We start from the raw sequence: 25,005 nt of genomic DNA on the forward strand, positions 1-25,005 counted from the left end.
AGGCACTTTTCTTTTGGGTTTTTCTGTAATATATAATCAGATCTAATGCTAAATGATACAAATACTATGACAAAAAAGTACAAGACACTATGAACATGTGTGCAATGGGGATCTAACCCTGTTATGGGAGTCAGAGTTTTCCTAAGTCGTACATTTAAGGTAAAGTGGGTATTAGCTCTAGTTAGAAGTTTTGAAAGAGTATTCTAAGGGGGAGAACATTATGTGCAAAACCGCCGAGTCAAAGGAAGCTTGGCTCTTTGGAGAAACAGAAAGAGGTCCAGATTAGCTTCCCTGTATATTAAAAGCAGAAGTGGTAAATGAATGATAGGCATTCTAGATCACATTCTCATTAGACAAGAAGAAAGACTTACCATGTTCTAAGCTTCTAGATGTGGAGGCTTTGGAGCTTCCTGACAGCACTAGAAATATTAAGAGATTTTAAGATGAGAAATGCCATGATCTGATGTGCAATTTTAAAAGATACTCAAAGTGCTGTGTGAGAATAAATTGTAGGGGGCAAGAAATGGTTGCAGAGAGATCAGTTAAGAGGTGATTGAGGCCAGGCACGGTTACTCACGCCTATAATCCCAGCACTTTGGGAGGCCGAGGTGGGTGGATTACGAAGTCAAGAGTTCGAGACCAGCCTGACCAACATGGTGAAACTCCATCTCTACTGAAAATACAAAAATTAGCCGGGCATGGTGGTGAGTGCCTGTAATCCTAGCTACTCAGGAGGCTGAGGCAGGAGAATCGCTTGAACCTGGGAGGCGGAGGTTGCAGTGAGCCAAGATCATGCCACTGCACTCCAGTCTGGGTGACACAGCAAGACTCTGTCTCAAAAAAATAAATAAATAAATAAATAAATAAAAATAAAAATAAAGGTGATTGAAGTGATTAAGGTGGGAGAGAAATGATAGAACTTTTGGTTAAACTATATGCAGTAGAGGTGAAGAAGTGGAAAAAATCAAGATATATTTTGTATGCAGAATTAATAGGACGTGGTCATGAATTAGATGTCCGTTAGAAGGGAGAATATTATAAAATGTCATTGATCACTTTTTGCACGTGTGCATTGTGGGGAGGGGAAGATAGATTTTTAATATGTTGATTTTCAAGATGCCTGAGTTACATTAAAGAGAAAGTACCACACAAGCTATGAGATACATGAGCTAGAAAGAAGATCCAGGTTGAACATATATATCTGAGAGTTATGAATGCACATGGCAACCAAGGCTATGAGAGTGCATGAAATAATTTAGGCAGGGCTCTCTGCTCCTTCTGTTTGACAGACAGCCACATCTTCTCTCACACTGCCAGCCACATCTCTGAGACACCACTGGGAAAGTGAAGGTAGGAATCAATGGATTTGGTCGTATTGGGTGCCTTGTCACCAGGGCTGCTTATAACTCTGGTAAAGTAGGTATTGGCGCCATCAATTACCCATTCATTGACATCAACTACATGGTCTACATGTTCCAGTATGATCCCACCCAAGGTAAATTCCATGGCACTGTCAAGGCTGAGAATGGGAAGTTTGTCATCAATGGAAATCCTATCACTATCTTCCAGGAGCGAGATCCCTCCAAAATCAAGTGGGGTGGTGCTGGCCCTAAGTATGTCATGGAGTCCACTGGCATCTTCACTGCCATGGAGAAGGCTGGGGCTCACTTGCAGTGGGGAGCCAGAAGGGTCATCATCTCTGCCCCCTCTGCTGACTCCCCCGATGTTCAGGGTGGGTGTGAACCATGAGAAGTATGACAACAGCCTCAAGATCATCAGCAATGCCTCCTGAACCACCAACTGCTTAGCACCTCTGGCCAAGGTCATCCATGACAACTTTGGTATTGTGGAAGGACTCATGACCACAGTCCACGCCATCACTGCCACCCAGAAGACTGTGAATGGCCCCTCCAGGAAACTGTGGTGTGACATCCACAGGGCTCTCCAGAACATCATCCCTGCCTCTACTGGAGCTGCCAAGGCTGTGAAGAAGGTCATCCCTGAGCTGAATGGGAAGCTCACTGGCATGGCCTTCCATGTCCCCACTGCCAACGTGTCAGTGATGGACCTGACCTATCATCTGGAAAAACCTGCCAGATATGATGACATCAAGAAGGTGGTGAAGTAGGCATCAGAGGGCCCCCTCAAAGGCATCCTGGGCTACACTAAGCACCAGGTGGTCTCCTCCGACTTCAACAGCGACACCCACTCTTCCACCTTCTATGCTGGGACTGGCATTGCCCTCAATGCCACTTTGTCAAGTTCATCTTCTGGTATGACAATGAATTTGACTACAACAACAGGGTGGTGGACCTCATGGCCCACATGGCCTCCAAGGATTAAGACCCCTGGACCACCAGCCCCAGTGAGAGCACAAGAGGAAGAGAGAGGCCCTCACTGTTGGGGAGTCCCTGGCACACTCATCCCCCACCACACTGAATCTCCCTTCCTCACAGTTTCCATGCAGACCCCTTGAAGAGGGAGGGACCTAGGGAGCCCCATGTTGTCATGTACTATCAATAAAGTCCCCTGTGCTCAGCCAATAATAATAATCATCATAATAGTTTAGGCAGGAAGGATAACATAAGTAAAAAAAACTTGTAAAGCAGCCAGAAATAACTGAATTTTAACATTCACAGGCCACAAAGAAGAGGAGGAGCCGACAAGGATGAGAAAGAGGGAACAGATATTTAAGTGATATTACAGAAGCCAATGTTTTCCCTTAGGTGTCATTCACATTTGCTTTTGTGTATGGTGTGTATGGATTCTTCAGGTTCAAGACAGTTTCTCCAAGATCAGAGGGAGGTCATTCATCTTTGTGTGGTTTACAGGCCGGTGAGTCCTATTGCAAAGTTGCTGAAACCATAAAATTACAGTTCATTTACTGGCAAGTTTTTAAGCATTTATTCACATATAACCATTTTTCTTAAGAGGCATTCCCAGATCATCAGGATGGCTGGTAGGAGATAGCTTCTGGAATCAACTAAATGCTTGCCTAGAACCGAGTATTTTTCTGATGTCTTGGGTTTTTGAAAGTAAGTCCTTGAAATATAGCCTGTTTCTTTCCTCTATCATGGTGAGTTTTTCCTCTCAGGGCCTCATTTGTTTTCTCTTACCCTGAAACCAGATTGCCCTTCAGTAATAGGAAGATAAGAGGAGGGTGAAAAGTCATTCCCCATTAACACTTGGAATTTATTACCAGATTTTTTGGACAATAGTTTGTTGATATCCATGAAGACAGAGATGTTAGAGTAGTAAGTGAAGGGAATCACAACACAGACAATACTTCAATTAAGAGTGACGAAACTTTTCTTGGTATAACCAAGCCAGGAAAAACTGGCAGAACCACCATGGTTTGGCCCTCTTATCACTGTATGCTTGCATGTATGACTAGAAGTGTGGGATATGGCCTTGAAACATGGCTATGTGAAGAGAGACTGGACTAATGGCTTTGACCGTAAAGAATACGGATTGGGTGTACATGTTGGGTGACACCAAAACAATGAATATACAATGTAAGTAATTCATAATTGTCATTCTTAGGAAATGAGTAGCATATGTACCTTAGAAATACGCACCAGGGGTTGCAAAGTTGAGAAGGCATTCTGATATATGATTCTGTTGGAGGTGGTGGTGGGTGAACCTAACTTATTCCCAGTATCCAATATGCCTAGTTGAAAATCATTATAATAAATTTAATAAGAGACAAATAGCAAACTGGGAAAATATATTTGCAACATATGCAGACAAATTGTTAATAACTTTATTATATGAAGATCTCTTACAAATCAATAAGAAAAGGTAGACACAACTAGTGGAAAATGTCTAAAGAATTCAAACAGGTAATTCTTTAAAGAAGGCTAAAATTGCAATAAACATGATAATCTGTCAAGCAACAATGAAATATCAATATTTACCTCTCAGACTGGTAATGATTTCAAAGCATAAATTCAGCAAAGTGAATGAGGTGGGGAAATGAGCACCTTTTCATAAATTTTGGTGGAATTGTGAACTGGCATTATTTCTGGGGGTTGAGTGGGCATGATGTATCAAAATTTGTAAATTTAAAACCCTTTGGCCAGGTATAGTGACTCATACCTGTACTCCCAGCACTTTGGGAGGCTGAGGCGGGCAGATCACATGACACCAGGAGTTTGAGACTAGTCAAGCTAACATGGTGAAACTCTTGTCTCTAATAAAAATACAAAAATTAGCCAGATGTGATGGCACATGCCTGTAATCCCAGCTACTCGGGAGCCTGGGGCACGAGAATCGCTTGAATCCGGGAGGCAGATGTTGCAGTGAGCCAAGATGGTGCCACTGCACTCCATCCTGGGCGAGAGGGTGGGATGGCATCTCAGAACAAAACAACCACCTCCCCCCCTCAAAAAAAGTCCCAAACTTTTGACCCAGAAATTTCCCTTGTAAATATTTATGCTAAGAGTTATTAAACAAGTGCACAAAATTGCATACTATGGATACTAATAGCCAAATTGATATAGTAATTCAAATTTGAAACAATCTAAATGCTAATCTATAGGGTAAATGGCTACATAAATGAGGGTATATCCATATTATGGAATATTAAGTAGTTGGTATTATGTTGAAAAGTATTCCTGATGTATAAAGTTTTAAAAAAAGCAGATTACATAGTAGCATTATTAAAAAATAACCATCTGTGTTAAGAAAAAAAGGCTTATATAGGCATGTGAAATTTATTTAGAATGGGAGATGAAATTATGGGGGGATTTTCATTTTGTTTCTATTTTGTTATTTTATCTGTGCTTATATATTATCAAGATAATCTATGTCCATTTAAATAAAATGAAAATAATTCATACAAGGTAACAAAAAGGTAAAAATCTTTAAACGTTTGAATGAAACATATCTCATGGAAAACACTGTAATTCCAAGTTAGTCAAGCACCTGTGTTATATGATGGCTATAATGTGGGGGAGGAGTAATGAGCAGAAAGAACAAAAGATTGGAACTGATAGACAGTAGTTAGTATTATCAACAATTTTCTCCATTTTTCTCTAAGTAGCATCCATTTAGCAAAATTTACTTCTAGAAGATTTAAAGTCTTTCTCTACAAACTCTTTAATTAGGTTATTTCTTTTTACTCCTGACTCAACAGGCTTCCAGGTTCACTTTTCTTTGAAAGCAGAGGTTGTTGACAATATTACCAACATGGAAAGGTGGACTAGGAAAAAAAAAGATGGATAGCTTGATTTATGTTGCAAACCTTGTATGGACTGTAAGATATTTAAAAATATTTTGTACTGGGCGTGGTGGCTCATGCCTGTAATCCCAGTGGTTTTGGAGGCCAAAGCAGGAGGATTGCTTGCAGGCAGGAGTTTAAGACCAGCCTTGCAACACAGCCAGTCCTCCTTCTCTACAAAAAATAAAATAAAATAAAATAAAATAAAATAAAATAAATTAGCTGGACATGATTGTGCAGGCCTGTAGTCCCAGCTATTTAGGAGGCTGAGGCAGGAGGATAGCTTGAGCCCAGGAATTCAATGTTGCAGTAACCTATGATTGCACCATTGCAATCCAGCCTAGCTGACAGAGCGAGACCCTGTTACTAAAAATTAAAAAAAAATTGCTTTTTTATACAAAAAAAAGTTTATGATAAAATGTCCTCTCCCTTAGGTTTTGTAGGTAACAGTATCGTATTTGCATTTGATCCACATGAAAGAACTCTGTGTTCTCAAAATTTGCAGATGCTGTTGTTGCTTGTATTTGCTTTTATTCTGTTATTATGCTACCAAGATTTTGGTTAGATGGCTGTCATTCTAGGTAGCAGACATGCAGGTTTCCTTCCCTTTGCACAACTAAACTGGGTAGGCTTTGGTTCTGGGCAGTCACTGGTATTTATAAACCACTTGTTCATGCCAGGCAACAGGGTTCCAGATTGGGTAAGTTTTATGTTCTGGTTCTTGCTATATGTTTAGACGGCTTATAAATGTAAATAAACATTCTATTCTTACAGGTGGAGTGTGGACACCGGGATACCTGTGTCACCGCCATTGCCAGTTGAAGGTTAGCTCATCTGTGGACACCGGGATCCTGTGTCACCGCCATTCCCAGTTGAAGGTTAGCCCATCAATGATTTTCTTATACGTGACTGGCGCCCCCTAGTGAGTAGGGACTTAAGTTGACCTCCACTGCAGAAGAAAGACCAGGGAAATACCTGAAGCTGTTTTAACAATTTCTCCTTCTATTAAGTATTAATAATATGCTGCGGTTTTGCGTGTGTGAATGGAGGTATGGGTAGAAATATGTTCTCCGTAAAAAATCCAGGATTCCACAGTATAAAAATAGTAATCAAATTTTTAAGTGAAGCTCGAACTAATCCGAACTTTGCTAGATCATCATCCTAAATGAATGGATATTTATCCACTCCCTAAATGAAGAGACTTGACTGGATTTCTTTTTTTTATAACTACTAGATTCTGTTACACATAATTTAGGATTAAGGCTTGAGATATTGTCATTCCAATCCAGAAAACTTTAGTTTTGCAAATATATTTCACAAATTAATAAATTATGTTTTATTTGGTTAATTTCAAGAATAGGGCGTTTAAAGAAGCTTTAGTTCTGCAATAAAGTTCCTGCCACTCACAATAATCCTTATTATTCTCTGAAAGACATATGTTATATTTTGTCATCATAAATATTTATTAATTATTGTTTATAGCACTGGGTTAGGTACTCATCAAACAACCAAACATAATTCTTATCATCTAGGATGCTTCCAATATAAAATACAGACAATATAACCAGGTCAATTGGGAAATAGATCATTTCAGTATGATAAAAGATAGCATTCACATTAACAGTGTGAAAGGGCAGGAACAATAAGACACTTGACTCAGTGGTCTTTAAAATGTAGCATCCAAAATGAGCAAGTGGAGAAAAGGTTAAACAAGTAGGTGACACATTTAAATAACAAGTAGATGAAAAGGTTATTGGACTATTCTCAAAAATCTTGTTTTACGTGAGAAACCATCAAATTATGAATTGCAATTAGTGTATTTTCGTTACTTTTCAAGGGTAGGCTCTCCTATACCTTATCTAAACAATTTTTCAAAATAAACCCAATTATTTTGTTTTCCTCTCTACACTAACTTGCCCTTTGCCTCTTGAGCGATTGTCTTTTTAAGATTCACCTCAATTTCTTTAGGTTCAAGCGGACTTCACCTGGCAGTCCCTCTCGGTTCTCCCTCTTCTCTGAACTGCTAATGGCCTAATTTAGCAATTATATTGCTTTGTTCATTCCATGTATAGCAAAAATTCTACAGAACACATGCAAGCATTCATTCAAGTATATGTTAATTTGTTCATGGGTCGACCCCAAAGTCTATTCTCTATCGCTGAAGCATGGAAGACAAATACCCTTCGCTTCTTCAGAGGCATAACACGTGCACTTCTCTTGTCATGGTGACAGGCATGTGCTGGTGGAGGTCAAAGAAACAGGAACACAAGTGAAATCGAGGTGAATGTCAGGTAAGGACCAAAGCACCACGCCTACCTCATCTTTGTCCACAGAACACCCATTCTTCCCGTGTCCTGTTTCCCAGGATGTATCCGGGGCGGATAAGAAGTCACCCATGGGGAGGCGGTGAATGAACTCCTCCGCAGGGGCCCATGCCTGGGAGAGGGGCGGGGAAGGATGATGGGGCGACTTGTGCCCGGAGGGGGCAAGGAGGGGCCCAGGTGTCCCGCTCCCGCGCGACCGCGCGCGCCTGCGCGAGCCCTGCTTGGCGTCGCACCCGTGAGCGCAGCATCCCTAAGCCCGCGAGTCCCAGCGCTACGGAGGGAGGAGGGGCGGCCGGCCCCCCGCCCCCGCGCGCGGCCACGTGACGCCGGCGGAGGATATTGGAGGGGCGGCGGCGCGAGGCGGCAGACTGGTGCAGCGCACTGTGCTGGCGGCTGGGCCTCCACCACCTCCTCCTCCTTCTCCCGGGAACCTTGACGACGCCTTCTGCTCGGCGCTGCTCGTAGACGCCGCTGCCGCCGCATCCCCGCCGCCGCGGCGCCTCGAGGAGGAGGAGAAGACGCAGCCGGGCCGCCGCCGTCAGAGGGGTCCCCGGCCGCCGCTCGCCCGGTCGGCTGCCACTGCCTCGGGGATCAGCCCTCTCTCGAGGTCTCCTCTTTCTCTTGCCGTCAGCGCCCGCTCATCGCCGCGATGGGGCTCCTGGACTCGGAGCCGGGTAGTGTCCTAAACGTAGTGTCCACGGCACTCAACGACACGGTGGAGTTCTACCGCTGGACCTGGTCCATCGCAGGTAAAGTCACTGACTTCCCCATCCTCGCTGGGTCCCCCGCGGGGGTCACCGACCCCTAGTCTCGGAGCGCCCGGGTCGGGCCCCACAGGCCCCCGCGCCCTGTGGCTTTCAGATGCTGCGGATCAGCGGAGGGGCCGGCGCGGGCATTGCGGTTGAACACTGGTTAATCTGATCCGAATGTTAAGGCCTCCCCTCCCCCGACACTCGCAGGTTTTTCCTCTGAGCTGCCTCCATCTCTCATCAGCTCTGGGATGCGGGAGCTGACGTATCAGATGGAGCCTGTACAGCCAAGAGCTCCTCGCAGGAGCCGCCCCACCCTCTGCTCCCACATCTCCCGAGCTTGCTTCACAGTTCTTCCCCGTGCACAGGATTACTTTTAACATTTAGTCCTATTTTGTGTGGAGAGCGGGCTGGGGAGGAGGGAGGGCTTCAGGGGCAGCTGAAGGTACAGGAGGCTTCTTCAGCCTCCTGGTTGCTTTGACACAACCCTGCTAATCTTTTCTTCTATCTAGCTCCTTCATCTATAGTATAATTTGGACTGAAAAGTAAAATAACATTGTTTGGCTCCTTGAACCTTGAAGAATTATTAGTTTCCGAGGCATTTTCAACAGCAAATATGTTTGAAGTGATTGTCTGTAATGGCTTTGCGCACTGCAGTGCAGTCAGAGGGAGGGGGAGGCCAAAACACCGGGTAAGAAATCAGTCTTTAGGAAGGGGGTCTCTACAGCAACACCTAGAGGTTGTCCCAGATGCCTACATATATACAGTTCTTAAATCAGCAAACTTTTCTTTAGCTGTTGCAGTTAATTTGGCAGGGCTGTCAATTGTTTGATTTATGCAGGTTTCCTAGCGCCCAGTTGTGGTATTGTATTTTTGCATTTTACCGTTTATTTCTTCATTTGCTTCGCTGCTTTTGATTTTAAAACATTTAGAAGTTTTTGAAATCTAAAATAAGGTTTAAAGGATTTCAGAAATGATTTTACGATGTGAATTTTTCTGATCCTTTTGCAGTATCACACTGCATCCTATCAGTGAAGGATATTAACGTTCCATCTTATGACTCTGCCTTCCCTACTTCGAAATGAAAATGTATTCCTGTAGTTTTTGTGTTTATTGTTCAATTAGACAGTGGTTTACAGCATAAGTGTAGTCCGATACATAGGGCTTATGTTGTGGGAAAAACGTTTACTGGAATTATTTTTGTTTGAGACAAAATGATTATTTGACATTAATACTGCATTCACTTCTTTAGAAAAGTATGTTCTTTTTCAGAAGATCTCAACTTTGACACTGGGAAATAAGCTATTTAATAAGCCATTACAGCTGAAAATGGTTAAAATGCAGTTTTCAATGGAGTGTTTCTTCAAGTTTTTTTTGTTTTTTCTATGTGCTGTGACACTAATGTTACACTGTACCTGCAAAAACTGGTAAAGATGTCCCCTTCCCTTCATGTCTGTGATTTCGGTTCTTTAAACATTGTATCAGGGCTTCCCATTACACAATCGTATAGAGCTGAACATCAGACAAGTTCTTTAGCAGGTAATTGCACTTGGCATACCTTGGAGTTAGACAATGTCGAGATCCTCCAGTCTCCACATAGCCAGAGCCACACCCAGGAGTTCTCAGTCCTGTCATTCCTATCCTATCTCGGAGCTTTCCCGTCTCTTGAGTCTCAGAAGGAAAAATCGAGGGCAAAGGTAGAATACACCTTTCTGTGATGGTGAATTCCTTCCTAATGATGTTTGTGTAAAAACACACACACACACACACAAATGAAACAGGACATTTTGTGCAGTTGCCGCATGTGAAAGCTTGCTACTAGGTTTTGAAGGGCATATAGAATAATATCGTGGGCCAAGCCTGAGAAGTGAGAGTAGCCCTAGAACACAAGTGACCTCTCACTAGCAGGCCCAAGGAAGGTATTTGCCTATGCTTTGACTATCCACTTACGAAACCTAAGACTGCTTCCTTGCTTTCTGTAATGAGCTACCTTGTGTAGGCAGATGGTATTTCTTAACCAACAGAGAGGCTTAGTGGATATAGTCTGTTCTGCTGTACTGCTGTGTAAGGAGGAGTATTTTTGAGGTCCAGGCCGAGTAGACCTGAAGTCTGGTGTCCATTTACGTTTACTCTCCTTCATTCTATGCAACTCGTGTTCCCTTTTTTTTTTTTTTTTTTTTGGACTCACTGACTCTGCTCTGATTCCACCTCTCAGCATAATTTGATGAAAATCTGGGTGGGGGATATCAAAGTGGAAAAGTAGCTTATTAGATGAGGTTAAACAAAAGTTGGTGAGTCAGATGTTTGGAAAGAAGGGGAAACAAAAATGGGCGGGAGAGAAAGATGGTCTTGAGAAATAGTGATGAGTGTGGTGAAAGGATGCTAATTATTGAGGGAGAGCAAGAAATGAGGTAGGCTCCTTATCCTTGGCTGCTCTCATTCCTAGTGCTGTAGTTACATGCTTCTTTTATTCTTTTATTAATTCATCAAATGCCACTTTGTGCTATTATATCAAATGGTGTTTTAAATATCCAAATATATCCAAAACAATGTCTGAAAACTGGGCTTTTCAAAGGCACATGTGTAGCAAATACAAAATATGGTCCATAATATGTTAACAACAAAAATGTTACTTTACTATAGTATTAACACTTTTTACATTGGAATTGAAACTTTGAAAGAACTGTACTTTTAGAAAAACAACAAAAATAATTTTTATTTCTCTATATTTGTAGACATTTTGAGTGAGGAAATTAGCATTGGTTTATATTAAAGTATAGGCTGGGGTAGGACTTTATACCAGTTGTTAGTATTAGAGTATGTATTCCATGTCATCATGTTAGTTTTTTTCTTCTATTCTTTCACTTCATAAGTACATTTAAATTATTAGGATTGGAGTCCTAGGCTCAAAGTATATATGTAATAAAAGTTGTATATACATTTTTAAAACTGATGAATCTAAATATTCCCCAATCTATGAATACCCAACTTACCGACATTATTCATTTATTCATGCTTTTAATAAATATTTAATAGCTTTTTGCATACCCGACATTTAGCCTATAAACACCCTAGAGAGTTAGTAGGATGCTTACAGTAAAGCCAGGTGTCTCCTGTGAGGCCATATATCTTTTGAACATTTGTTTCTAAATAGCTGTTGTTCACAGGATATGAATGCTGTTGGTTGGGAGTGATAATGGCTGGCATTGGCCCTCTTTTCACAGATACAGTACCCCATGTTTTGGTGAAAAAAATTGTCCACTTGGTAGTTGCAGTTAGAGGTTAACTTGCTGGGTCCTTGAATTCACTTTGGAGGGGTGAGAAAGAAGAAGGGATGAGTGGTACAGGAAGAGGGAGGAGAGCTGTAGGATGATGAAATGTGGAAGCCAGGCTTTTGATACCATTCATTCTTTCCGTATTTACTTGCCATGTACAGACACAGTTCTAGGCTCTGAGGAGGGAAGGAGGACACTTGGTCACTGCCCTCATGCAGCTTGCAAAGTCTAGGGGGTCACTGTCATTCCCGTTTCCTTGATATCGTGGTCTGGAGGCAGTGTGATCTGTCAGACTCAGGCCTAGCTAGGTCCTAGGGAAGACCAGAAAAGTCCTTTCCTGCTCTTCTCATCTCTATTTCTCCTACATGAAAGGAATATACAAGTTGTTTTCAGAATATTTTAGCTGCTTCACCACAGTTTACTTCCCTCTGTCCTTGAATGAGGAGTTGATGTGACTACTGTCAGAGTATTTGGAGAGGGAAACTAGGACAAAAGGTGTCAAAGGCAAGGGGAACAGCTTGACTGAAAACCATGGAAACTGGGAAGGTGCTTAAGGGCCAGACCAGTGGGTCATCCAGGTTTGATGAAGCTGGGGGCTAGTGTGAGGGGATGTTTAACTCAGCTCCAATAAGCTGAAGTAAAAGCAGGTTTGTCTTAGGGATTGCTAGGCCCCAGAGGAGCATGTGTGTTAAATATTGTACAGTATGCTTACATTAATTTTATTATTTGTCATAGTTAATGTTTAGTTTTTCATCTATGTTATTATCTAAAATAGGTTTCTTTGTTTGGCTTAGCCCGGTAAGGCAGTTTTCTTTGAATGTTTCTTTGAGAAAAGACATTCTGATTCCAAGTTATAGGCAGCTAATTAAAAAAAAATATGAAACATCACCAGCTCCTAATACGGGATCTCCCTTGGTCACTGTTTTCAGTGAGGTCCTAATTATCCTTTACTCATAAGCTCCCTGAAGCCTCTGGGAGGTCCATGCCAATTTATGGTTTTTTGTTTTGGTTTGGTTTTTATTGTCTTTTCCTTCACCCCAATCTGATTTTTGGTGGCTGACTGCTAGACTTTTAATAGCTAATGCTCTTGTCCATTCCCCAATGATAGCATACAGTAAAACATCCTATTGCAGGTGGAATTCCAGGAGGGTAAACAATGTGGATTCTAAAACTGGTGTCAGGACACAGTTTTAACTGTTTTAACTTAGATTCTTTGGCTTAGGAAGACAAAGTTTTAAGAATTATGCAGATAATTATATCAGTTGGCACTTTGGTAATCTTAAGAGCCACAGAGCACTTGGTCATCCTTTAAAAATTCAATTTGTTTTCTTTTCTTTTTTTTTTTTTTTTTTTTTTTTTTTTGAGACGGAGTCTCGCTCTGTCCCCCAGGCTGGAGTGCAGGGGCCGGATCTCAGCTCACTGCAAGCTCCGCCTCCCAGGTTTACGCCATTCTCCTGCCTCAGCCTCCCGAGTAACTGGGACTACAGGCGCCCACCACCTCGCCCAGCTAGTTTTTTGTATTTTTTTTAGTAGAGATGGGTTTTCACTGTGTTAGCCAGGATGGTCTTGATCTCCTGACCTCGTGATCCGCCCGTCTCGGCCTCCCAAACTGCTGGGATTACAGGCTTGAGCCACCGTGCCCAGCCAGTTTTCTTATTTTTCTCTCAAGTCCTGTGGATAATGTCACCTGTAAATGATTTAACATGATTAACATAAGTATATTTCATTTATTGAGCCACTTACTATTACGAATTAGGCATATGTTAGCACACCGAAATGAGCAGTGTAACAGAGTCCATCTTTTTTCACTTTAGATGGCTTTTTTTCCTCTTCGTTATCAGGACATTTTGCCTATTAACAAAAGAAGGTGCTATTGTTTTATTTTCCATTAGAATATATTTTTAAAAATCATATGGGTTTGGATTTCAGAAAGGAGAGGGGAGGAAACACATGGCCTTTTAAAGCTGAGGTCCACATTAACTTTCTAGCTTGATCCTTCAGTATTCCCCTTCCCAAAGACCTGCAGCTCTAGGCAACTGGGATAACTCACTGACCCTTGAGTAAAATGTATACGTGTCCACCTTTATGTTTCTCATCCCACCATTCCCCTTGCCTTTACCCACCTTTTCCCTGTTTACTTCTCCAGATACCTTTTACCAGAACCCAGTACAGTAGTCCTCCTTTGCAAAGCCTTTCTTATTCATGGTACCCTGGAGCAAGTTGTTGTCTCACAGGAGCTCATTGTCTTTAGCAATTACTCATGTGTTTCCTGTGCCATTCCTTCTGTGACCCTAGTCTCAAACTGTTTAAACTTTCATTGTTATTTACTACTTCACTCGTTTGTATTTTTCTTTCCAACACCAGAGATGATCACATATATTTGTTGATTTGATACGTATCAGGAGATGATGCTGTTAATCTAGCATAATTTTGAATCTTGGTATATTGTGGTTGCTAAACATAAATAAGGCTTTAGACCACACTAAATTATAGAAGGTTTTGGTTTTTGTTTTTAATAGAGAGGGGATTTCACCATATTGCCCTGGCTGCTCTTAAACTCCTGGTGTCATGTAATCTGCCCACCTCAGCCCCTCAAAGTGCTACAGGCACGAGCCACTGTGCCCCGGTCAGAGAGTTTTTTAAAAGAATGATATTTTTTATCAGTTGGTCATTAATTCAGTTGCTGTTAACTAAAGTTAATGAATAAATCAGGCCATTAAGTCATTTAGTAACACAAAACAGATAAGAAATGAAGATTTCAAGACATATAAAATCAGATATGATTGTTCTCTTCATTGTCTATGCAGAAGCATTGCCTTGTGTGAAAGTGAGGGCAGTGTAGTATAGTGAATGGGAAGAATTCTGGACTGGGATTTAGATGACCTAGGTTTTAGCCCTGGTCTGCTGCTGATTTGCTGTGAGAGTTTGGACAAGTTCCTTTGCCTTCCCAATTCTCAGCATTGTTCACCCATAAATTAAGAGGATTAAATTAGGTAATCTGTAAAGTTCTACCTGACTCTAAAAGTCTAGATATAGATGTCACTTTCTTCATTCTTGGAATAGGTAAAGCAGTTTCAAATAAACATACATTTATCAAGGATTCAGATAAATAAAATAAAATATTTTCCAGCAAAACAGTTATAAATAAAATATAAAATAGTAGTAAGTAGTAAATATAAAATTGTAGTAATAAAAATATTTTCCAGCAAAACTGTTATCAACACTGCCTAAATAGTACAAATAACAGATTCTTATTTGGTCCTTTTTACTTTTTAAAATTTGCTTTATAAGAAATAGCTAGAGGAATAGAGAAACGTATACAGATATTTAAGCATCTGTTTTGAGATAACATTGCTTTTGTTGCTATAACACTATGCCTATTTAATTATCTAGACTCCTTGAATAACCAAGAGCCAACTATTTTATCAAAAACATTAGCAATAATATTAAAGAATAAAGTTATCTCAATTATATATTACATTTATTTTGTGATACTCAGCTTTTGAGGATGGCATATTATGTCGTTTTAGGCAAGTTATTCATGACTCTTTGGGTCTCTTATTTCTACCTGTACCGTGAGAGGGTTGAACTACGTAACCTTTAAGACTTACTTTATTGAATCCTTATAACGTCTCCTAAAACAGCAGCCTAGATATCAGTCTAAATTCAGTCTTCATATTTTTCCAACAGAAAATGTGAAATTTTAACATATCATTACAAATGATTTTCTATTATAAACACTTTATATATGAGCATTTTTTACTTAAGTTTGGAAGTATGGCTTCAGATTTTTATGAAATTGATAAAAATATGTAGGTCTTACAGAAGAGAAAACAAAAGAAACTAAGTGGTTTTGGTATCAGTATGTTCATTAATCAAAATACAAATTTTTAAAATCTTTTCTCATATATTTTTCTTCGTGAAATATTACTTGTAAACAAATACCTTAGTATGATGTCTTATTTATGATTATATTGTATTAGAGTAAAATTTTTGGAATTTGAAAGACAATTGCATTAATCCATTGAGGGAATCAGTTACTCACTGTCAGGTATAATCACATAAAAGCATTTGTGATTTTGAACTGCAGAATTCCAAGAAGCAAACTTTTCTGTTTTCATTTTTATTCACTTATCAAACAAAAACTTGAGCACAGATGTGTGTTTTTAACTAATTTTATATATTTTTTCACACTCATGTACATAGCAGCATTATTCACAGTAGTTAAGAGTTGGAAACGACCCAGTTGTCCATTGATGGATAAATGGATAAACACAACGTGGTATATACATACAATGGAATATTATTCAGCCTTAAAAAGGAAAGAAATTCTGACATGTGCTACAACATAGTTGAACCTTCTATACTAAGTGAAATAGTCCAGTCACAAAAAGATAATTATGTATGTGGCATTATGATTCCACTTGTATGTACCCTCTAAAGTAGTCAAATTCAGGCTGGGCCCACTGGCTCACGCCTATTATCCTAGCACTTTGGGAGGTGGAGGCTCAAGGATCACTTGAGCCTAGGAGTTCAAGACCAACATGGGCAACAAAAAAATATTAAAAATTAGCTGGGCTTGGTGCCATATGCCTCTAGTCTCAGCTATTGAGAAGGCTGAGGGAGGAGGATCACTTGAACCTGAGAGGTGAAGGCTTCAGTGAACCATAATTGTGCCACTGCACTCAAGCCTGGGTGACAGAGTAAGATCCTGGCCCAATAAATAAATAAATAAATAAATAAAGTAGTCAAATTAATAGAAACAGAGAATAGAAAGATGTTTGCTAGGGTCTGAGGAGAAGGAGAACTGAAGACTTGTTTAATGGGTATAAAGTTTCAGTTTTTCAAGATAGAAAACGTCCAGAGATTCACAACAATGTGGATATGCTTAATGCTACTGGACTGTACACTTAAAAATGATGAAGATGGTATATTTTATGTTATGTGCTTTTTTTTAACCACAATGCAAGAATTTCATATATTGTACAATTAATACATTAGCACCTGTAGAAATGATCTCTTCAGTGCTCAATGGTAAAACAGTCAATTCTTCTTTATTTTTTCAGTTTAAAGTAAAATGACTTTATAAAGAGACTATATAGCTGTTGGCTTAAAAAAATCCAAGTGGCCAGAAAGTAGCAAATAACAAGAAACAAAACTTTAGCTTTGTATTTTGCTTTATAGTTTTGCCAAGAACTTCACAATAACTCTGGGAGATAGGCTTTGAAGGCATTTTTCCATATATTTAGAAATCCTTGAGATTTACAGAAGTTAAGTAACTTTTGTAGGTAGTCATTATAGTGCAAATGAGTGTGCACTGGTTGTTTTGTCCCTAGCCAAGTGCCCTTGTCTTCCCATCACACTAGCCACGCAAGAAAGAAATAACCAGGCCTGTTATCTATGTTTCTATTTTACCTTTCTTTTTTTTTTTTTTTTTTTTTTTTTGCTGTTATCTACAAAGTATCATTGTTTAGAATACTAAATCTGAACACAGTCATAATATTACCAGAGATCGTCTAAAGAAAGACATCTAAGTATTCAAAGGTGCTATAAAGGCTGGTGTATGAGATTAAACTACAAAGTGATATTTATTCATATACTATATACATACACAAATATGTGAATATATGTAGAATACAAAATGTGGTATTTAGCCTGAGAAGATGGTTAACTTCCATATGATGGCGTAGGATTGTTTAAAAAAAGTGTATTCAAAGTGAATTATGAAAGTATTGGCCAAATTGTGTAATACAAGAGCTAGAAACTTGTTAGTGAAAGGATAATGAAATTCATTCAGGACTAACAGTATTTTACCCAGTGACTATTCACCTTATAGAACTGTTAGAGTCAAGGGAAGATTTTGGCTAAAGTTCCCATTAACTCACACACTCTAATGGTATCTTCCATCTTTTTTCCTAAAGGGAAACACCATTTCCGTTTTCTTAAAGCTTTGAGTTCATTGGCAGCACTGGGTGGATGGTTGAACTTGGAACTCCCAGGTTAAGTTTTATGACTACTTTTTCTGAGAAGCCTAGCAAAATTTGGAAACAGGGAGAGAAGGAAACTACTTGTATTCTGATCTTGGCTTCCAGGAAATGAGGCAGCATTCTTCAGCTCTCTCTCTCTTGAGATATTTTCCCCCTTGAAATTGTCTCCTTTTCCCTTATGAACTGGCTTTTATGAATAGGCCATTTTCTGAAGTCATGAATTTAGACATCATCTGCACTTGGGTGTGGTGGCTCATGCCTGTAATCCTAGCACTTTGGGAGGCCGAGGCAGGTGAATCATTTGAGGTCAGGAGTTTGAAACCAGATATCATCTGCACATGATGAATCTCACTACCATTTATTGAGCATTTAGTATAGGACCATTTTAAGATGCTGTAGTACTGCATTTTATATACCTTATATTTAATCTTCAGTTCATCTCTATAAGTTAGATATTATTTAACTATCTGTAGATGAAGAAATAGACTCAAAGCTACATAGCTAGAAAGTAACAGAACTGGAATAGGATCAAGATCTTTCTCCTTCCCAACAGTGACCTTTTTATAATGCAGCATAACCTACTTACTTATTCAATAAATACCATTTTATTGCCCAGTAATAATAGTGAACATTTATTGGATTCTTACTAAGTGTCAGGCACTGTGTCCAGTGCTTTATATGTATTATCACATTTAGTCCTCATATTCCTTTGGGCTAGGTACTGTTATTATCCCCATTTTCCAGGTGAGTAAACTGACTTTCCCTGAACCTGATTCATCTAATACTAACCCTGTCAAATTAAATCCCAGTGTAACCAGCCTTCAGCTTGAATCACACATTGATTCTCTCGTCTGTGTTACTGTCTTTTCTTCTTTACAGCTTCTGAATCTGTTCTTATTTTTTGCTTGCTCTAGGAAATTTTGTAATTTCTCTCACTTTCTACCATTATTATGATCTCTATTCTGGCAAACTTGCAATGAAAATTCTTTTTTCCTCTGCTTTTTGACTCTGTCCTGCATTCTTTCAGGCTCTTGGGTAACTGTTATAGAACTGAGTTAGAGGAAACATCTTGTTTTAACCCTGTGCTGAATGACTCTCAGGGCATCTGCTCCCTCATACCTTGAGACATTGCAGCTTTCCCCTCTTTTGCTGGTGAAAGTCTCTGTTCCCTCCTGTCTGCCCATCACATTCTGACTTCTTCGCCACTTTTTAGCCCAGCCTCTGCCTTGTCTACCCCTGCATTCTATAAAAGCTACCCTTTCCTCCCATTCATCCAGGTGCTCTTCCAAACTCAAACCTTCCATCCTCTTTTTTGAGTACATAGGGGTTAGAACAGAAATTTTCCCTGCTAATCATGCTGACTAAACAGGAAACTGATCATACTTTTCTTCACCTGCCATCTTCAGAATCTGCTTATTTCTAGAGTCTATCTCAGAGTGTTCATTACCTGCCTCATTTATCCAGTTATATTTGAAAGTCCCTTCTCTTCTAGTTCTGCCTTTTTCACCTCAATGACAGACATGGCTTGAGGAATCTATTAAGCATCACAGTTTAGATTTGAGCCTAGGAGACGCCTTTAAGGTATATATAGTTTACTCCCTTTGTTAGAGATAAGCTCTTTCCCAGACTCTTCTTGACAGCCGTTATCTAGTTTTCATTGAAAATTTCTTTTAACAAATGTTTTGAAGACTCTTACACACCTGGCATTGTTACAGAGGTACAGCAAGGAATAAGGGCTGTAGCATTGGCCCTCATGACATTTGTAAGAAATGGAGGAAGACATTGACTATTTCCTTAAGAAAAAGACTACAGTTACCCTTTGGGGTACTTGCAGTGTACAGGGTGGCATACTAATAGGTGACCTTTGTGTGTAATCAGTAAAGGCAAATAGATTTTTAATAATATCACTTAGTATATTAGTGGTGATTAGTAGCCAGATGTTTTAAAAAAAGGAGTTAATTTGCAACTGTTGGTTTTAACAAATTAAAGGATGGATAGTTTTAGGGAATAATATAGTATAGACTTCTTGGTGTCTTGAATATACTCCTGAAGCTGCTCAATATTTAGCGATTGTTAGACTTGTGTTCTTCTTTTGTTTGTGGTAGATTAAACAAATATAGATGGTTTTAGAAGATGAGGAAGTTGCTGATTTATTCAGATAGAATCTAGGAAGAAATCAAGCCAACTTTATTTTGTGACTTAATTACTTGTTAAAGTAGGCTCACATTTCTGAGTAGACCAGAGCAGTGCTCCTTAGACTTTAATGTGTTAAGTCACTGTGGAATCTTATTAAAATGCAGATTCTGATTTAGTAGTTCTGGGGTGAGGCCTGAGATTCTGCATTTCTTGTAAGGTTCCAGGTGATGCTTTTCTGCTGGTGCATGGACTCTACTTTGAATAACAAGGGAATGGAGTATTCCTAATTTGTTTTGCAATCTACTACTATGTACTGTTATGGAAAAAGAAGAATTTTTAAATGTGCTTAAGTTATTAATGTAAATATCAAATGATAGCATGTATTTTATAGAAGATTTAATTATTTTTTATCCTAACAGGAATTTTGTATGTCTTCTAGAACCGTATTATGTTGATCAGTAACTGTTGCTCATTTTACCTGAATCAAAAGGGCCAATGATTTGGTTAATCTTATTATCACCTTCACTTTACATATGAGAAAATAGTGGCTCTGAGTTTCAGGTTCATAGTCATGGGGCTAGAAAATAAATGAGAGCTAGAATTTAGGTTTTTAATTCATGTCTAGTCCCTCTCCCTGTATCAAGCTGCCTCTGCTCCATGTGACTCCCCTTGCCATCATCTAAGATGATTTCCTACTGTTTTCTTGTATACCTTTTATTTAATTCTTCTAGGGGTTTGGATGTTCTAAACATTTTTTAAATACTATTTTTTCTTTTGGGAGATTATAGTAAAACTTTATTAACTTAGATTACTTGGGGAAGATAGTTCATTCCGACTGGTGGAGCTCCTGAGTTGCAAAAAGCTTTAAAAGAAATTAGAAAAAAAAAATAGGTTTATTAGAGGTTTTTAAGGTAGTTGCTTTAATAAAAATACTGATAATTTGTTGTATTAATTATAGTTGTTTATATATTAAGTAGAAGTTACCTGAGTTAGTTGAAAACTATTAGATTACAGGCATTTTATTATTTATTAAAATCTGGTTTATATTGTCATGAAAAAGAGTTTTTAAAAATTAGCCTCTCTAAATAATTTTAAAAATCAGAGTGAGAATTTTTATGTATTTTATCTCCTAAACAAATAAATACAGAATTACAAAATGTCTTCTGAGTCTGTCATAAAACGTTTTTTTCTTCTCAGTGTAAACTCTTATAAGTTTAATTATTCATGGTAATTTTTATTTAATTTGGTTTAGCTCTTCTCTTTGAGACAGAGGAGGATTTAGTGGTTGATCAGTGTCAATAATAATGAAATGCCAGAAGTTATTGAACTCTTGACAGTGTGTCACATGCTGTATACATATTATTTTATTCATCACAACAGCCCTACTATCATCTATAAGGCCAGGGGCACTAAGTAACTTCTTGGGTTTATTCAGCTGGTAAGTGAGGAGTCTAATGCTTGTAAGTCTGATTTGAGAGTCCATATTCAGAATATAGGTTGAGAAGAAAAATCCTGGAAGACATTGAGGGGCTTGACTTTTAAGGGGAGGGGCTCAGATTATCTCTGACATGAGACACACTGTGAAGATGTAAAGTTGGGAGAGAATAAATAGGCTGCAGCAGAAGGGAATGCGTGACGTCGTGGTGTCCATGTGTGCTAGGAACCTTCACTTACTTTGGTTTGTTTAGTTATCACATATTAACCCTATGAAGTAACTATTTCCTCATTAAAAAAAGAAAAGGCAACAACAGTTGGTTCTCCAGCTGTAGATTATGTTCCGCACCCTTTCCTTTTGGAAATTTCTTAGTCTCTGTGACATGGTTTTCTCTTGTCCTGCCTCTCTGGCTTACTTGCTGCCATTTCACCCACTCATCTTCAACTGTCCTTAGAGTCATTCCTTTTTCATGTTATTCTCTCACTCTACATGCTCCTTCCCTTGTAACCTCAAACTCTGGTGTGATTGTCATCGTCCAGTGACCCCTCTGTGTGTCCACAGCCCTGGCAGTTCCTCCGCAGCACCAGAGGCTACTGGATGCCTCTACCTAGCTGTCCCACAAGTAGCTCAGATGCAAGATGTTTAATATTCACCTGATCAGTTTCTCCCAGATCTTCTGCTCTTCCTTTACTCTGTTCTGGATCGTGACTTCACTATCTGTGTTGCCGGATAGCCCAGAAATCTGGGAGTAATCCTGGACTTTTCTTTGACTCTCCTCTTTCAGTGAATCCACAACAGTCGTGGAGTCTGTAGATTTCACCCATGAAACTTTCATACCTACCTATCCTGTTCATTGCCGGCACAGCTCCCTGACCCAGATTTCCATCATCTCTTGCGTTCTAGTGGTCTCCAAGTCTGCCTGCCTGTCAGAATCACCCAGGGAAGCTCAGATCATGGTGTCCAGTCCCACCCGCAGAGATTTTGATTCAGTAGGTCTGGAGTAGGACCTGGGAATCTATAATTTTAACAAGCACATGATTCTTATATGGGTAGTCTAGCAGTAGACAAGTGTTGAGAACCACTGATGCAGCTGGTTTTCCTGCCTCTTGACATATCCCCTTCCCCTCAGTCCACACCCCACTGCCTCTACCATGATCTTTTAAAAGCCAAAACCAGCTGTGTGTGGTGGCTCATGACTGGAATCCCAGCACTTTGGGAGGCTGAGGTAGGTGGGTTGCTTGAGCTCAGGGGTTCAAGACCAACCCGGGCAACATGGCAAAACCTTGTCTTTACAAAAAACACAAAAATTCTCTGGGTATGTTGGCATGCACCTGTAGTCCCAGCTATTTGGGTGGCTAAGGCACCAGAATCACTTAAGCCCTGGAGGTGGAGGCTGCATTGAGCTGAGATAATGCCACTGCATTCTAGCCTGGGCAACAGAGCCAGACCCAATCTCAAAACAAACAAACAACAACAAAACAATATTTCTTCATTATCTGCGTGATAAATTCCAGTATCTTCAGTGTAGTTTGTAAGACCACTTCGGGGATCATCACAGTCATTTCCTGCCCTCTTCCTTTGTATATATCCTCTCCATCAGGTCTGCTTAGTTTCCAAATTGTTTTATTTCTTGCTTCCGGGCTGTTTATACATTTGGTTCTCTCAGGGTATTCAGATATTCTCATTTGCATATCTCTTGTCATTGTGCTAAGGGAACTTTTATAGGTCTTTCTAATTCTGCACCCTGAAAAAAGACTTTTCTCCCTGTCTGCTTGGCAAATTCCTCTTCTTTGAAAAAAAAGTTCAGATGTCTATGTTTCAACCCTGCCTTCTCCCCTTTTCTGTCCTACCACTGTATATAAGACAGTCTTCTGACATTACACTCATCACACTGCATAGCAATTGAATTCTCATGTCTGTCTCTTCCTCTACTAGTTGAGCATTGAGAGGTCAGGGACCAAGTGATCTGGCCAAAATCACTTTGCTCCAAAGGAGGAGTATCTGACTTCAGAGTCTGTTCTGTCTATTCCATCATGCTATGTGATCTTAAGATAAAAATCAGAATAAAAACTTATTGGTGGAAGGTATTCAAGGGAAACCCCATTTCAGGTAGACCCCTCATTTTTCTTTCTTTCTTTTTTTTTTTTTTTTGGAGAAGGAGTCTCTCTCTCTCTGTCACCCAGGCTGGAGTGCAGTGGCGTGATCGTAGCTCACTCCAACCTCCGCCTCCCGGGTTCAAGTGATTCTCCTGCCTCAGCCTCCCGAGTAGCTGGGATTACAGGTGCATGCCACTACGCCCAGCTAATTTTTTTTTGTATTTTTAGTAGAGACAGGGTTTTACCATGTTGGCCAGGCTGGTCTTGAATTCCTGACCTCAAGTGATCCGCCTGCCTCAGCCTCCCAAAGTACTGGGATTGCAGGCATGAGCCACTGCACCCGGCCCCCTCATTTTTTATAAAGGAATAATATGCAAATAGTAAAATTGACTCCTTTTACTGAACAGTTTTTGAATTTTGACAAACATGCATAGTTATATAATTATTATGTAGCCTTTTAATAAAGATAAAATTGTATGATTGCTGACCACATTAAACAAATCAGTCCCACTTGGCATAAGCTTTAGAAATCAGTCTCAAAATATTTTCATTACAAACTATTTTTTAACGCTTTAAGGGCCTGCAAAGGTTAAAGTGTAAAATCATAGATTCCCAGGTCCTACCCCAGACCTACTGAATCAAAATCTCTGCGGGTGGGACTGGACACCATGATCTGAGCTCCCTCGGGTGATTCTGACAGGCAGGCAGACTTGGAGACCACTAGAATGCAAGAGATGATGGAAACCTGGGTCAGGGAGCTGTGCTGGCAATGAACAGGATAGGGAGATAGTAATTCTTATTTTTAAAATAAAGACTTTTGCTCCTGAGCTCAATTTGCTATAATATTTGGCTTTAGGTTTGCTTAAATTTCATTCAAAACTAGGATGGGAAACCCATTACCAAAGGAGACAGCTCCTTCTATGTACAAAAGGGAAAGACCCACTGGTCAGAAATTTCCTGAATTGAGGTGAAATTTACTTTCCTATAACTTACCTTGGTTCTAATTCTACTCTCTGAAAATGGAGATTAAATCTGATTTCTCATAAGTTCTCTTAGTATTTGCTGAGGCCTCTTTCTCTTTTCCAGGCTTTAGTCTTTAGTCTTTTTCCCTTATTCGGTGTCATGGCTTTGAAGTATTCATGATCCAGGTCTGCCAGATGCAGCACCTAATGACGGTACGACTTGGCTCCTTTGAGTAACTCTTGTCATTCTTTCTATTGAAGGAACTTTTGAAAGTCTCTCTTATTTTCTTTCCCTTGAAAGAACAATCTTAAAATATAGCATTTGTGGCCGGGCGCGGTGGCTCAAGCCTGTAATCCCAGCACTTTGGGAGGCTGAGACGGGCGGATCACAAGGTCAGGAGATTGAGACCATCTTGGCTAACACAGTGAAACCCAGTCTCTACTAAAAAAGTACAAAAAACTAGCTGGGCGAGGTGGCGGGCGCCTGTAGTCCCAGCTACTCGGGAAGCTGAGGCAGGAGAATGGCATAAACCCAGGAGGCGGAGCTTGCAGTGAGCTGAGATCCGGCCACTGCACCACTCCAGCCTGGGCGACAGAGCGAGACTCCGTCTCAAAAAAAAATATATGTATAGCATTTGTACCTATAATTCAGAAAAAAGCGATGGGAAATTTTCTCCCTTAAGATTAAAGTACATGGTGATTGAGTAGTGCCTACAACAGCTGCTACGTTAAATGAGGCTCTTGCTTTACCTGCAGTGGCAAGTCTCTTGACCTCTCTGAATCTCGTTTTTAAGATAAAGGGATCATTTCTAAATCTAAA

The 25,005-nt window shown here is 39.9% G+C and overlaps 1 protein-coding gene and 1 pseudogene across 1 annotated transcript in view; both read left to right on the forward strand.

Annotated features, from left to right (window-relative positions):
* The first annotated feature begins 1,344 nt into the window (after nucleotides 1-1,344).
* On the forward strand, nucleotides 1,345-2,343 carry LOC111549911 (annotated as a pseudogene).
* Nucleotides 2,344-7,855: 5,512 nt separating this feature from the next.
* The window catches only part of ELOVL4 (ELOVL fatty acid elongase 4), a 31,739-nt gene continuing 14,589 nt past the window's right edge, over nucleotides 7,856-25,005 (forward strand). The window contains exon 1 of the mRNA XM_023223104.2: nucleotides 7,856-8,294. Within this exon, the coding sequence (XP_023078872.1) occupies nucleotides 8,195-8,294 (100 nt within the window). The 5' untranslated portion in view covers nucleotides 7,856-8,194. The remainder of the gene's footprint in view (nucleotides 8,295-25,005) is intronic.

Source organism: Piliocolobus tephrosceles, chromosome 5 (genome assembly GCF_002776525.5).
Source record: "Piliocolobus tephrosceles isolate RC106 chromosome 5, ASM277652v3, whole genome shotgun sequence".
NCBI lineage: Eukaryota > Metazoa > Chordata > Mammalia > Primates > Cercopithecidae > Piliocolobus > Piliocolobus tephrosceles.